Source organism: Elephantulus edwardii, unplaced genomic scaffold, assembly GCF_000299155.1.
Source record: "Elephantulus edwardii isolate Elephantulus edwardi_28Jun2011 unplaced genomic scaffold, EleEdw1.0 scaffold00052, whole genome shotgun sequence".
In the NCBI taxonomy this organism is placed as follows: domain Eukaryota; kingdom Metazoa; phylum Chordata; class Mammalia; order Macroscelidea; family Macroscelididae; genus Elephantulus; species Elephantulus edwardii.
In genome coordinates, this window is record NW_006399802.1 from 16,151,173 (window position 1) to 16,166,319 (window position 15,147).

Consider the following 15,147-nt stretch of genomic DNA (forward strand, 5'->3'; position numbering starts at 1 on the left):
CATGGTGAGTCTGTGAATCTGAGGGTAAATGGGAAGCAGTGTTTTGGGAAGCGCCTGGAAGAAGGAATGCAGGCCAGCTCATTGTTAGACCTGCGTGGTGGTGCATGGGGAAATAGAGAAAGTAACCAGAGAGAGAAAAACAGTGTGGTTGAATGATGAGCTGGATTTAAGCCTGGGGATCCCATATTCTGAAACATAATCATTCATGTGGATTTGAATGTGGGCTTCCTATAAGGGATATTATTTCTCAAAAGTCTGCTCTGGACGATTCAAGCTTGATAAACATGGGTGCTTATCAAGGCAGCACGTCTGTACTTTCTCTGGGGAACCAGGACATAGAAAGAAACCCTGAAAGCTATGAGTAAATCAGGACGAGGTTCTGTATGTCACAAAGGGAAATGCTGCCGTCTGGTTCTTAAAAGAAAAATGACATGTAGGCCACAGGAGAAAAAGAACCGGAGCCCAGGAGAGAAAGAGCCGGGACTGCAATTCTACAGTCAGCAACAGAGCAGGTCTATGGAGATTCTGACAAATGCTTACATATTAAAAAGAAATCTATCCACCAGAATACTACACAAGCATCAAGGTACCTGCACTCTTTCCATCTCTGGAAGATATCAAATTCCATTGCTTCTGTCTGATTTGGAATGAACCGAAACTCAGACACAAGCTCTGGGGTGTGTTCCGGAAGCTCACACTCGCCAAGTTCCGCTGTAAGTTTCATAAAAGGGAAAAAAACAGAAGACGTTTAATGCTTGCAGTTATTACTACAACTAGGTTCGTTCTGCATGATTCTAAAGCACAGGTACCCCCCGATGAATAACTCTTCCTTCAGGAAGATTTAACTACTGCTCAGAGCCCACACGCACACTGAATCCCCAAGAATCACTTTCATGCCATCCCTGTTGGGTGATACACCATCATCTTAGTTATTACTGTCTGTCTTCCAACTGGTTCTCCTCCCTGGCGAGGCGCTCATTACACTGTCCCTGTGCAGTGGTATAGCCCTGCATCTGTAATAAAAGGCAATTGCAGGGAATAAGGACCTGCCCAGGAACAGCCCCGGAGCAAGGCGATCGTTAAGGGGAGTTCAGAGCAGCACTTCAGGGTCTGCAGTGATGGAGAAGACCAATCAGGAATTTAGTATGAGCAGAATCCAGGGAGTGGGGGGAGATACTCGGAGAGAATGAGAGAGGAGGAGGTGGGAGGGCTGCAGGAGCAACTGCAGGAATTCAGGCAGAACCTGAGAGGGAGAGGAGCAGAGGATACGAGCGGCCACGTGAGCCATCAGAGCGCCAAACCTGAGCCCAGGTCCGGCTGAGACTGCACAGAAGGACCATATATGATAAAACAGAACTGCCCCCACAGAGTTCCCAAGGCTACTGTAAATCTTAACCACTGTCCCACTAGGGCTCCTGAAGGAATCTCCCAGAAGTCCTCTAAAACCTTGTTTCTCCAAGTGTTGTCCTAGACAAATAACATCAACATCACCTGGGAGCCTGCTCAAAATGCAGAATCTTGGGCACAGCGCAGCCCTGCTGAATCACAACTTGCCTTTAACCAGATGCCTGGGGACTGGTGCACACAACACAGTTCAAACAAATCTGATCTACAACAGTGGCTTTCATCTGGAGGGTGTGTTACAACACACAGAAGGGTCTGCTTCTCCGTCAGCCCATACCCCACCTCTAGGGATTCAGATTCCCTAGGTCTGGCATGAGGGCTGAAAGAAGCCCTGGTGACACAGTGTATTATGTACTGGACTGCACTCAGAACCCCCAAGCTGCTCCACAGAAGAATGATGAGACCCTCTGTGCCCATAAAAATGCACCACCTAGGAAACTCGATGGTGGCTGGCCACCAGTCAGTGTGTTGTGGGCCGAAACGGATTTCCAGGCAGTAGGTTTGGCTTTGGGTGCAGACTGAGACTTGAGAAAATGTATTTCTAATAGTTTCTCAAGCAATACCTAAACAACCAGCATAAGAAACGTTAATACACCAAATCCCGTGTATGCTTGCACATTTCCACTGACGACAATCACTGTGTTGTCCCAGAAACCCTTTCCATTTGGATCATCTTAAATGTGGCATACCAGGTCAGGGATGGCTTTTCTGGGCATCCCAACATTTTACTGCACCCTTTAGAAGGACACAACACAGGTGGGGAAGGACTGTGTTCCCAAGGTGGAGTCACCCTAAAACCAGCAAGGTGACTAGGTCAGGGGGACAGGCTGGGAGATCTCTTTGATATGTTCTCCTTCACAGATGAGACAGTGAGGCATTCTGGCCTCTAACGGTAAGTATGGATAAGACTGGATTCATCATGTCACTGACATCATCAATCAGTGAGAGGAGGAAGCCAGGCAGTGACGAGGCTCTTCTGAGGGGTTTAGACTGATCCCCAGCATCAACCTTCCTCACCATTACTGGCCTATAACAGCACTGACTGATGTCTGGTACACCCACCGCGAGGCAGCAATGATGCCTTCGCCAAACCTACTGACAAGAACTGGACACTTCACTCTACCCCTAACCTCCACATCCAGGACTCCAGCTCCAGAGAGGTGATGGCTCGTGGTGGCTACAACACGACCAGTAGGACTTAAAACCCAGCTTTACCATACACCAACCATGTACAGAACCGAGGGCAAGTCCTTTTACTTCTCTACGTCTTTTCTACCAGAGCTGCCAAAGATAATTGTGAGAAGAAAAAAAACACAAACAAACAAGAGCGGGGATGTACAAGGAATTATCCTGTTCTCCCCCTTCCATCCTGCTCTTTTCTCTGGATTAGTATTCAAATCTACCATAAGGAGCTCAAGTGGTACAGTGAGTTAAGAGTTGTAACTCAGAGGTTAGTGGTTCAAACTCAGGAGCAATTCACTGGATAAAGACAGGAAGTTTGCTCCTATAAAGATGTACAGCTTCTGAAATTCTATAGGGCAGTTCTAGTCTGTCCTATAGAGTCATTATGAGTTAGAATCTACTACATTGCACACAACAACCATAAATTTAATACCCATAAAAAAAAGCATAGCTTATATGGTGGAAGGCCAACACATCACACAACACACATCACAGAGCATCATTAATTCAAGGACAGCTACAACAAAGTTTACACACACAGGGAAACACAACTTTTCATTTTACTCAAATCGACAGAGAAGCTCGAGTAATCATTACAGGAGAGGCAAGCTGGCTACGATATGTTTGCACTGGAAACATCCTTCACAATACCCACTGATGGTATGTATATGTATAGGGTAGGGGCATAGAAGGACAATGTACTCCAATGTATGTTCTCAAGTTGTATGTCTATGTTTTCACAGTCTTTCTTTCTGTATTGGCAAAGCAAGTCCATCTTGCAATTACACTCTGTATAGTCCCCATTCACATGAGTAATTCTCCAAGAAAAGGCTCACAGACACATGAACTCATTCTTGTGTCTGTCTGTCTCCAAGGAGCAGAAAAATGGTTCTACCAGAATCTGGACTTTATGAGTGTGTTGATGTCCTATCACACAAAGTGGTGGGAGAGAGATGGGACAGTAGCATGGGTACCTCAACCTGAGATCACTGAGGGCAACAGATAAGCCATCAATACTGTTTCAATGGCCTTAGGAAGGAATGACTTCCATTAGGTTGATGCCTCAGGTCTGACATGGGCTTTTATCCCATTAATGATTGCTTGACACCCAGACCTCCTCGTAACTCAGAAACTGAAAGGATAAGAAGCTCACTTAGTGAACACTGGTAAATATGGACCAGGTTAAAGGCTCAGAGCAGGAAAGTAGAGAGGGCAGTTCTATAGCCTCTAGCCACATCCCATCCCCATGTGGCCAGAGGGGACTTACCACAGAATTAAACAGTGACTATGGAATGCAAATGGCAGGGATTGAGACTATCTTGTGGTCATTAAAAACTATCATTATGGGGTAAACAAAACAAAATATGTACATCAAAATGACAAGCCAAAAACCATGCAAAAATGATATATGATTATAAATATGATCAGAATCATATTTTTTAAAACCCACTAAAAATGCAAAGACAGAAACCCATGTGGATGGTAGGTAGTAGGTTGTTTCCTTGTGCTTGTCTAAGTGTGTGTTGTTCTGAACAACTAACTGTGTGCTGATTTTGTAAGTTGAAAAGCTTACTCAGATCCACTTATAAAAACTGGTAAAATTCCAAGTGAGAAGCCAGTTTGTTAGGATATTCATAAGTAAGTTCTAATTATGAATGAACACATAATTTATAAAGAAATAGAAAATACTGGTGAATGAGTTTACAACATATGTCTGTCTACTGTTCTAATGAAATTCCTTATGTGCAGTTACACATTAGCATTTTCTTAATTAGTGCTAGGAATTTTAGTAAATAATTCTTATGCATTTAAAACTAAAATCAAGCACACCCATGTTTATTGCAGCTTTGTTCACAATAGCAAGGAGTTGGAAACAACCTAAGTGCCCATCAACAAACGAATGGCTAGAGAAGCTGTGGTATATTCGCACAATGGAATACTATGCTGCATTAAAAAACAAGGAACTCATGCAATGTTATTCAAAATGGTTGACTCTGGAGAACATTATGCTGAGTGAAATATCCCGGTCACAAAAGGACAAATATTACATGATGCCACTGTTGTAGAATGGGACTGTCCTTGGGGTTGGGGAGAGACTGAGTAAGATGGGTTCAATAATGTATACTGCACTGAAACAGAGGAGGGAGAAAACTGTTTAAAAGAGATATATAACTAGGTATTTCTGTCATCACAGGAGACTAGAGCGAGGGCTACATGGTGGAGGGGACCTGGGGGAGGGTTTGTAAAACAATGAAAGAATCTTTTCTTTTACTTTTCCATAATTTTTGACTCATGTTCTTATAACTTGTTAGTTAAATTTGTGTCTTCTAGGTTGCAACACCCCCATGATACATCTTCAAGGATATGAACATGTACAGCCAAGCACAATCAATAAGAGTGCATCTAAATTCCAAAATCAATCTCCATAATAGTCTATGTGTTTCCTACTGCCAAAGGGGCCCTTTAGAGTAGTGAGAGAAGATCTTCACCCTGAAACCCACAGCGTCCCTTTTCAGCAGGAAGTAGCTAAGAGAATACGCCATCCCCTTTTCCTTATGACTCAGGGTGAAGTCTCTCTCAGGGAGGAGTGATAGGGAATGGCAAAGGACACACTGACAAAGAAGATTAATCAGAACTGGCTTTGACAAGCACTGTGGCATTTGGACAAGAACAAACTGGGAGGAGGGTAGAGAGAATAGTGCAGCAATGAATGAATGGAAACCCAAAATCTCTGTAAATGTTTATGAAAATTAATAAAATATAATTATAGAAAAAAATAAAACTAAAACCAAGACTATGCCATTTGGTTAGAACAGCCAACACTGACAATAGTAGAGGCCATATTTTATTGATAGTGCTGATCACGCCCCTGCTGATGCTTCTGGCCTGGCCTGACCTAGCCGACCAGGACACATTCAGACATCCAAAGAGCAGCTGGAAGTCCCACTGGCACCTCCCAGGCAATAGGTCCCAAGCAGATCATCTCTTCCCTTTGAGCTCAACTTCTAATCATTCATCATCGTCAACATCCACCCTGAGCCGCAGCCCGTGAGTCATTTCTGATTCCTCTCTCCACACCTAAGTCTAATCATCATACTTCTCCTTTTACTCCCAATACAGAATTTTTGTGTGTGCTTTCTCTGTTTGGTTTGAAACTCTGCACCACCTGCTCTGCTCATGTCTCACTTCCTTTTCCTTCTATTACTGCGTTTCCTTCCGTCTTACTACACTTCCAATCCTAGGTTGGCTGGGTCCTGCTCTGGTTCCTTTCTCCCTCCCAGCCGGCCTGGGCTTGGCTAAAAACACACATCTGACTACCTGACAGTACGCAGTACACGCTCTTTTAAATGGAGTCCACAGTTACTGAACTTCGCCTTCCAACTTCTTGAACTTCCACCCCCAACAGCACTGGTTGTGGCATATGTCTGTCCTTCCACCGCGCCCCCCTGTTTTCTGTTTTAGTTCCTTGAATAATCATCTTAATCTATTCATTGTCCCAATGGGCCTTGTCTTCCAGGCTTCCGGAACCCCTCTACTGTTGACAGAGTTACACTGTACCCGGCATGTTTGCTTTATCCACTGGACTGGGAACTAATGGGACAAAAATCATATATATCATAGTGCCCTGTATCCCCAAGGAATAGCATGGAGCCTGCTACATCACAAGCACTTATTTGTGGAAATGAAAAGCAGTAACATTAGCATGCTAATTACTATTAAAGAATAATGTACCTTGTAGACAGAGAGCAGCTAATTCCACAGCAGTTTCATATGGGCATTTCAATCTTGGGAAAGAAAGGGAAAAAACAATTTTAAATATGTACTTAATTACTCATAAAATAAAAATGTCACTAAAAGAGTTTTCCAGAAGATGTGGTACTCAGTTAATAAGTTTTTATTTTGTGTCACTAATATTTCTGTTGCCCACTACAAAGAATGTTAATAATCGGACTTACACTATGTAATCCCCAAATCAGCCAAACTTTATCATGACAAAATAATCCAATCTAAGTATAATCCTAACAACCATATAAATAATATTACTGAATTTGGTAAATTGGGGATGTTTGGGGTGCAGAATGAAAAGTCCTCCCTTTGTCGTCTTTAAATTATATTCTTTACTGTGTTTTCAGGAAAGGTTTACTCAGCAAATTAGTTTCCCATTAAGTAATTTCTACAGAATTTGTTAAGTGACAAGTGACAAGTTAAGTGACAAGTTACAGATTACAATGTGCCAATTAACTCATTATTTCCATTCTGGTTGTTCTACTTCCCTTAATCTAGTTGACTTCCTCTCTTGTCTTCGTACAGGGAAGTGTTCAGAGCTGCTTTACACAGGGTGGTTATGCATTGCAGGAGACTCAATGGCACATAAAAACAATAACATATGATGACAGGTTTGTATCCACTTCCTAAATAACATGCCTTCAGAAACTCTATGAACTCTGATAAAGTCAATAGTTGTAAAGGGGCTTCAGACCTTTTTTGGGCATGAGTCACTATGTGTTGTGCTCAACTCAAAGGCAATCAACAACAACTTGTCTTTGTGTCATTAAAAATAAAGCAAACCGGAGAGAGACTCCATCTTCCACCACCCTCTGTAACAAAACTCCTGAGTAAACTGCTGTGAGAAGGAAAAAAAAAAAATAAAATAAAGCAAACCATATGGCCTCATAAAGAGGATTTTTTTAGCACATTATTCAAGGGCAATATTGTTTATTTTATGAGTCAATCTGTTATTTAGCTAAAAGATGACCTCATGGAATAGTTTGGGTTCAAAGTTTAAAGGGGAGCTTAAGGTGAGAGTCAGAGCGAGTGGAGCGGGAAAATGCGTCAGGTTGTTGTTAAGTGCTGCTGAGTTGAGTATAATTCATAGTGACCCTATGAACAACTGACCCAAACACTGTCCTATCTTGTGCCATCCTCACAATTTCTGACATAGCAAGCACATTGTTACAGTCATTGCGGTAAGTTAAACTTTTCTGTCAGTTTGTTGTATTGGGACATTAACCTGCTTACTGCGTAGTTTCCAATAGTCTAACGAATGTAAGGACTTTTAAGTGCCTTATTTTTAAGTTTTAATTATTTTATCTTGCTCTAGTCTATGTGCCTTTTTGAACAGTCTTAAATCTTTCCTAGAAAAATGTCAGTGTTAAAATAAAATACAGACACCACGTCTAACACTTCCAGGACAACTGGAAATATCAAGAATTTTAATGAAAAAAAAAAAAAAGAATTTTAATGGTCTAACTTAGGTATAGTCTTAAGAGGCATATTACTAGAAACCAAATTATTTCATTAGGAAAATAATGATGGCATACATTGGGACAGCACTTCATAGATTTCAAACCCTTCTCACACATATTATCCAATCAGATTCGTGTGTTGAGTTTGTAACCCCGTAGAATGGGTGTGGCCAGGGTGCACAACCACAGCAATTTTAGAAGTAAGGTCCTCCTGAGTGTTAAAGGTGTCATGTTCAAAACCATCCAGCTGCAGCGCTGGGACCACACCACCAGTCGGTTCTGAAGTAGAGCAAATCCTATAAAGTGCTGTAAAAATGTAAGGCGCTGCCATTACTATTTTTCCAAACTGAAGACAAGTTCTAGAATTGAGAGGCTGTTAGTATGAGGAGCACAGTATGGAGAGATAAACATATACACACACACTCATAATATATACACCAACCAAAGATCTATATCGCATAGCTCACTAAGACAAATGTATACACTGTACAATCTACTTGTTTCATAGTGTGTACTGCACTGACATTTTTACGGTGTATCCTATTGAGTTTTCAAATTCTGAAATTAGAATTTTAATATCCTTTTTTATTGTATTAAAAAATCAGATGCAAAATGTATTCTTGTCAATATCAGGTATTCCTTTTCAGATTCAACAAACCGTAAGTTTTTCTTGTGATAGAAAACATGACATATGTTTAAAAATGACACAGCTGTAAAAAGCTATGGCTGCTGAAACTGCATATCCTTAATATAAATTAATATTGCATGCAAAATCAACCATGTCAGTGCCAATGCCCCTTGTGTCAAACAATCATTCAATTGTCCAGCCAGAAGCCTAACATTTAAAAATCATGCCTATGCCTCTTTCTTTTGGAATCAGAATATAACTGCTAAATATTACCTAGTGCAGGTGGTGATGAATGAGACTTTTGGACTAAAACTTATAAGTGTATACATACATTTTGTCCAAAGACTTGTAAGTGTATACATACTAATAATGTATCTTGCTTGCAAATACAACATTAGCCACTATGAATGGGGCAGTGATGTGATCAGGGAGGGAACCATTCCCAAATACACATCACTTAAGATATTAAGTGCTCTTGGAAATGCTTCAAGCCGTATAGTAATCATTTAAAATAGGATGATGATGACAGTGATACAAGTATTAGACTCACTTTACAATGCCTGGTGCACTTTTTTTTTTAATTTTAAAAAGGGAAAAAGGGTAAGAGTTAAAACAGTGAATTATTTCAAAACATCTTGTGATCTATCATGGGTTAAGAATTAAAACAAAACCATACTTACTTTCCTGAAAGAATGTCATGCCTGAGTTGTAAAACAAACAGGTACCTAACAAACATATACAAAAGTCAACAGAAGGTAACTTGCCCAGCCACCACCAATCCCCAACTTCCCATCACAAACCTCACTCCACACAGAGCCCAGAATTTTGCATTGTAAAAAGGGAGTCCAAATCAAATGAGAACTTTGGTGGAAGCATCTCCTCCTGTGTCTCCAGGAAGTCACCTCAGGACCCAGCTGGGAAGGATTAGGGCATGGTTGGAATTTGCAAGATACTGGTAGGATGGAACATGGAACGTTGCACAGTCCATGCTGGTCTCTACATGCCCTGGAGAACTCAGGAAGAGGACCAGACAGGGCACAGACTTGGTACACAGGCATGCAACGTGTCCGATAAAACAAGCAGGGTGGAACCACTCAGTCTGTCCCTCAGCCAGCTCCACAAAAGCTGCAGTTGTCTGTCTCAAAAAGTTTACAGCTGACTGTACTGAGTAACTGTTTGAGGCTTTTTTATTTCCTGATGCAGAGTAACTGCAGTCAGTCTTAAAAGACAATGCAGGCAAGCACACACACATACAGAAAAGAAACAGGATAAATCTTGGAATAGGACAGCAATTAGTTACAGGGGAAAGGAATGATGGAGGCGGAAGGCTATGGGTAATCCAATGGGGGTTCACTTAGGTGAAAAGTAAATGCCTTGGTTTAAAGAAGTGACTTTTAACCTGGGTGTGGGCATCAGAGCCACTTGTGCTCTGTAAATACCAAAGCCGCCTACACTCCACTGGATACCAACAAGATCAGAATCTTATACAAAGGAGTGGTCCCCAGGGACCAGCATCATCCAAAAGCTCCCCAGGTGTTTCTAATCCACACAATCCTGGTTAAGAATCACTGACTGATGACAGTTAGAAGGAGTTCTTTCTTAAAGGACCCTGAAGAGGAACACTAGACTAATCTAACTCTGAAAACACTGGAGACACTCACTCTGTGGAAGACCACAAAAGACAACAGGTGCCCTAGAAACAAAGGTATGTGTTGGGCTATAGGATCCAATACATAGCAGAACGTTCCTGATTTCCAAAGCTGCTTAATCATCATTGAACATGACTTCTAAAATTCAGGGTACCATCTTGTTTGTATATTCACATCAAGGATGACATAATGCCGAAACACCTAGAGTTTGCAATTTCTGTGAGAAAATCTAACCAGATCTAACCAGAAGGCCAGATCTTTCTGGTTGGGGAATGGTGTTAAATGTTCAGTTTTTAAAGTTTTACTTAGGCATTCACCTCTAACATAGTGGTCATCACCATGGGCCACCCATGAAGTTTATGCGGCCTCAGCCACCACTGCACATGATGCAATTACAAAGAAGCTCTAGGGACATCAAAAGCAGACCAAGGTAGGGCAGATAAGTTCTCAGCTAAGGAGGTGGGTGGAGAGAAGCTTGATTATTTAAAAGAATTCAAACCCCTTTTGCTTTTGCACAGACAGACACAGGCAGACTATTAGTGTTGTCTTGGGTACAGCTCCTTAAAGAGAGGCCTCCTTGCATTGTAACAAACAACAGAATAGTTTACAGTCCCTCAGAAAAATAAGATGACTGTTTTGAAAGAAAAAAAAAAAAAGATGACTGTTTTGGACACTGGGAAGAGCATCACTCTTCTAGCAGCTGCCCTCTTTTATTGTGGCTGGGTGAAAATAAACAGCGATAAAATGATTAACCAGTTTGCCCCAAGCTCAAGTAAATAAGAGTGACAAATCTTGTCATTTCCATTCACTAAAAGTAAGGGTCAAATTAAATTGAGGATTTTCAACAGCACAAAGGAAGTGTTAATTCTTGCTCAGAAATACAAAGAAAGCAGATGGAATGGGAGGATACCCACAATTTAGGAGACCCAGAGTTTAGAAGCAAGATCTTGTTCTGTATTATGTCCTACCTTGTAAACTCTTCACGAAGGTTGTTCGGTTCTGAAGAATAGTATTTAACTCGAAAGTGCAAAGCATAAGCAGGTCCGACTAAACATTTGGAGGAGGAAGGTTGAAGGTTTTTGAAGATCACAGAATACACAGAAGAAAAAACATATTCAATCTACCACATAATCATTAATATATTGGGAAAGAAAAATGGGACCTATAAAGCTTGAAGTCCTTTCAAGCCTATTTGGAAAAACTAAAAATGGACTCTTGTGTTGACTAAGAGGGTTTACCTAGTAACTTCATTGTGGGGAAATAAACAAAAATAAAGCAAAACAAAACAAAAGATCTAGATGAATGACTAAAAGTTGACATTTTACTTTCACCCTTGACACCAAGATACTCCAAATTGATACCTAATTTTTTTACAAAATACCAAATAGTCTAGAGAGGGACAGAAATAGGTTTTGAAATCTAATACAGAGTAAAATATCTTCAAGTATTTTTTAAGGAATGTAAATATGTGTGTACTTATTTGTTAGGAAGCAAAAGAGTGTGTATGTGTGTGCACGCATTGAATATACACATCCACACATATATACTAACACATACATTTAAATGATATTATCAAGAGAGCTGGGCTGGGTAGCTCAAATGTTTCCTCCTCTACCATTCCCGGACTCTATTTTCACTGGAAAGTCAATACAACAGTTCTAAAACTGTTTCTTAATAGTGTATTATTCAGTTCTCATTTTAAAGGGGAGTTTGATTTCAAATGAAAGCACAGGCTGTTTTTTAATATCTACTTATTCAAATTTCAAATGCCAACATTTGGTCAGCTTTAACAAATTAAAAACTACCTACTTAACAGAAGATATATTTAAAATGCTTCCAGATTCTAGTGAAAACACAACATCTCAAAATATTGGCAAAGGAGTTTACACTCAGAGAATAAAATAGGTGCATATGCTTAATTCTTACTACTTACTTTTCATCTGTTTTTTTATGGGTTTGGAAAGATCCAGCCAGTGCTGAAAAAGAGAGAAACATTTCTTTAGGGTAAGTTTATTGGCAAGAAAATTGAACCCTCAAGAGTTACCCCTTCCTACAGAAACTCAGTCTGAATTCTGCCTGAATTCATCAGGGACTGAACCAGATCCTAAGTTCCTAGACTGGAGATCAGCAAACCCCTTGGGATAGTAGGAAAAAGTCCATGTTTACTTAAGTAAATACATTTTTCTGGGAAAATAGTTCACAATTTCTGTAAGATTATAAAAGGAATAGTCAAAAGAACCAAAAAACCCCTTAATAAATGCAGAATGCAGTGAACACAATATTACTGAATTATACCTGTGAAAAAGGTTGAGATGGCAAATGCTTTGTTACATATATTTTTACCAAAATTAAAAGGGGAAACCATCCCTTAGCTAAATGATCTAAAGTTCCTTCTGGTCAAGGGAACTATCAACTGCTGTTTTCTTCTTAGATTCTCAACTTACATTCTTTTTCCACTTATTTAAAATTTCCACAAGTCCAGCAAAGAACAAGTCACACTTGGAAAAACCTCTACATCATCTTATAGTTCCAGTGCCCTAAACTCTAAAATCATAAAACCACACTTCCATGGCTCCACCACACTTCTGCCAAGAAAATAATCTATCTCAATTGGCAAGATAATAGTCTCACAGCTGAGGATCTGCCCAAGATAATTTTGCTATGGTCACTGGGGGCATTTTAACTTCCTCTAGCGCTCACCACAAGAAGTCCTTCAATTTCCTCCATTCAAGGATATTACAAAACCACAGCCCTCATATAGAAATTCCTCTTTTATGTCAAAGTTGTTGATACTACAGTCCTGATGGCCTCAGTAATTTAACTTACATGAGAGACTATGCTCAGAGTCTCTGAGTAACACAGTAAGTTTGTGCTCAACCCCTAATCTCAAGGTTGGCAGTTCAAACCCATATTGTGGTACTGTTACTGTGGAACATGGGGCCTGGAGATCTGCTCCCAATAGGATTATAGTCATGCAACTCTGAGGAGCAGAGTCTACTCTATAAAGCATGAGTCAGAATCCTCTCAATGGCAACTAACTACAGCACTGTCCCGTGCAGCTGTTCAGTAAATGACTAAAGAAAGAAAAGGATCCATCAATATACTGGAAGTTTGCACTACCCAATATGCAACCTGATAACCCTGTCATCATGCTCCCTTGACTATTCTGTTGACCTTTCTCTTTCCACTTACACTGGCTTCTGTTTAGACAACACAGCAACATTCAGAGACAAGGAAATATTAAATCTCAAAACCTGTTTAAGGTTTTCCCACTAACTTCTAATGACTAAATTTACACGTAAGTGTCCACTGCCAGCACACGGGACGGCAAGAGTCAGAACTGACTCTAGGACAACAGGCTGTTTTCTATAATACTGTGAGGCCTTTGCATGAGCTACCTTAGCTATTTCTGTGTTTCTTGGGCTGGCTGCAGGGCTTGACACTGAACAGGGCCATACATTCTAAAAAAATAATAATAAATAGGAACCAAGATGGTGGCAGTGGCAGAAGAAACCACATAAGGAGCTACAGGAGTAGCAAGCTGCATAGAAACAGGCCACCATGGCCTTCCACAGTCCTCAGTTTATCTATGACTGAACAATTAAACAGTTGATAATGGTCTTCAGTATGGATTGAGGCTCAGCATCAAGAGAACAAAGATTCCCAAAAAAGAATGGCTGAGTCCCACGGCTCCCAGGCCACCACTGCTGAGTCCATGCTGCCACTGCAGCTCCATGGCCTGTGTGGCTGGACCCCAAGGCTCCCCTCACCTGGGATGGACGGCGGGTGCCAGGCCCCAAAGCTGGTACGACAGAGCCTCCACACTGCCGCCGAATAAACTCACTCTAAAATAGGTTCTCAGAACCAAGATGGCAATGGCAAGAGATGTGACGTGAGGAGCAGGAGGCTCAACAAGCCACGGCCACGCAACTTATATATTCCCAAAGAGCCAGGCAGCTGACTGCTGGTCATCAGTGTGGACTGAAGCTCAACATCAAGAGGACTTCCTCCCGCTGCCTGCCGCCGAGCCCAGGTCTCCTGGCCTGGACCAGGTGGCGAGCGCTGGGCCTCACAGTGTGTCGGAGCCCCCGCGCGGATGGTGACTGCAGATGCCAGGAGACGCAGGCCCACAGCGCAGGGGCGGGGGGCAGCACCATGGAGCTGCTGGGGGAGGTGAAGGACTTGATAAGGGAAAGCATCCTGCTGTCAGTGAAGAAGATTGCCTTTGACAGGCCAGCGAAAATCATCAACACGATGGATTGATAACAGTCACTATGAGTTGTCTACAACTCGACAACACTTAACAACAACAACATATCCGAGACTGTAGATCTCAATACACCACAGCTTTTGATTTACTGAGTACTGCTGCCAAGAACTGTTTAGACCTAGGGAGGGTCTGTTCACCACTCTGAGTCCCTTCTCCATTTCTGAAGGGGGAAGATAGTGATGCCTACTTTGAAGTCTGCTCACTTGGTGGAGGGGATGGGGGCAAGAGTGGCAGTGCCAGAACTGGGGGTGCTGTCCCTGGCCATGGACTACAGTGAGGTACAGGGTCCAGACCTCGGGATGGGATGATGACTTTGGTAGGGGAGTGTATCACCTGGCCCCTGGGGTGTGTCACCCAGGCCCCCAGGGAAAGCTGTCTGGCCCCAGAGGTGAGTTGTCCGACCCCAGGATGTGCTGTCCAGACCCTGGGGAGAGCTGTTTGGCCCTCAGAGTGTGCGTCCAGCCCCTGGGAAGAGCCTTCAGGTCACTGGGGAAATCTGCCTAGAAGATACAAGAATGTTATCTAAGCCACTTTCCTCCACCTTGCCCCCAGTACACTTGCAACTAATGCCTCCAAGCCCTTCTATTTGTAACTCACAAGTTTGTTCTCTCTAGGTTTGATCCTTTTCCTATAAGTAACCTTAACATGGAGTTTTACTCCAGACCTGAACCCTGAACCCAGAGCCAGAGACAAAAGGGAAATATAACTGCCAGCTAAGGAAGCAAAGGAGGATGGAGCCTCAGGGCTCAGTCAGCCATCCCCACTGGA

General features: G+C 41.9%; 1 protein-coding gene across 1 annotated transcript in view; it reads right to left on the minus strand.

The window, feature by feature from the left end:
- Positions 1-15,147, minus strand: part of EPB41L4B (erythrocyte membrane protein band 4.1 like 4B) — a 195,495-nt gene that overhangs the window by 107,120 nt on the left and 73,228 nt on the right. Inside the window, exons 5-9 of the mRNA XM_006886987.1 lie at positions 12,043-12,085; positions 11,078-11,156; positions 9,141-9,185; positions 6,319-6,371; positions 591-711 (exon numbers count right to left, since the gene is read on the minus strand). Coding sequence (XP_006887049.1) covers positions 591-711; positions 6,319-6,371; positions 9,141-9,185; positions 11,078-11,156; positions 12,043-12,085 — 341 coding nt within the window. The remainder of the gene's footprint in view (positions 1-590; positions 712-6,318; positions 6,372-9,140; positions 9,186-11,077; positions 11,157-12,042; positions 12,086-15,147) is intronic.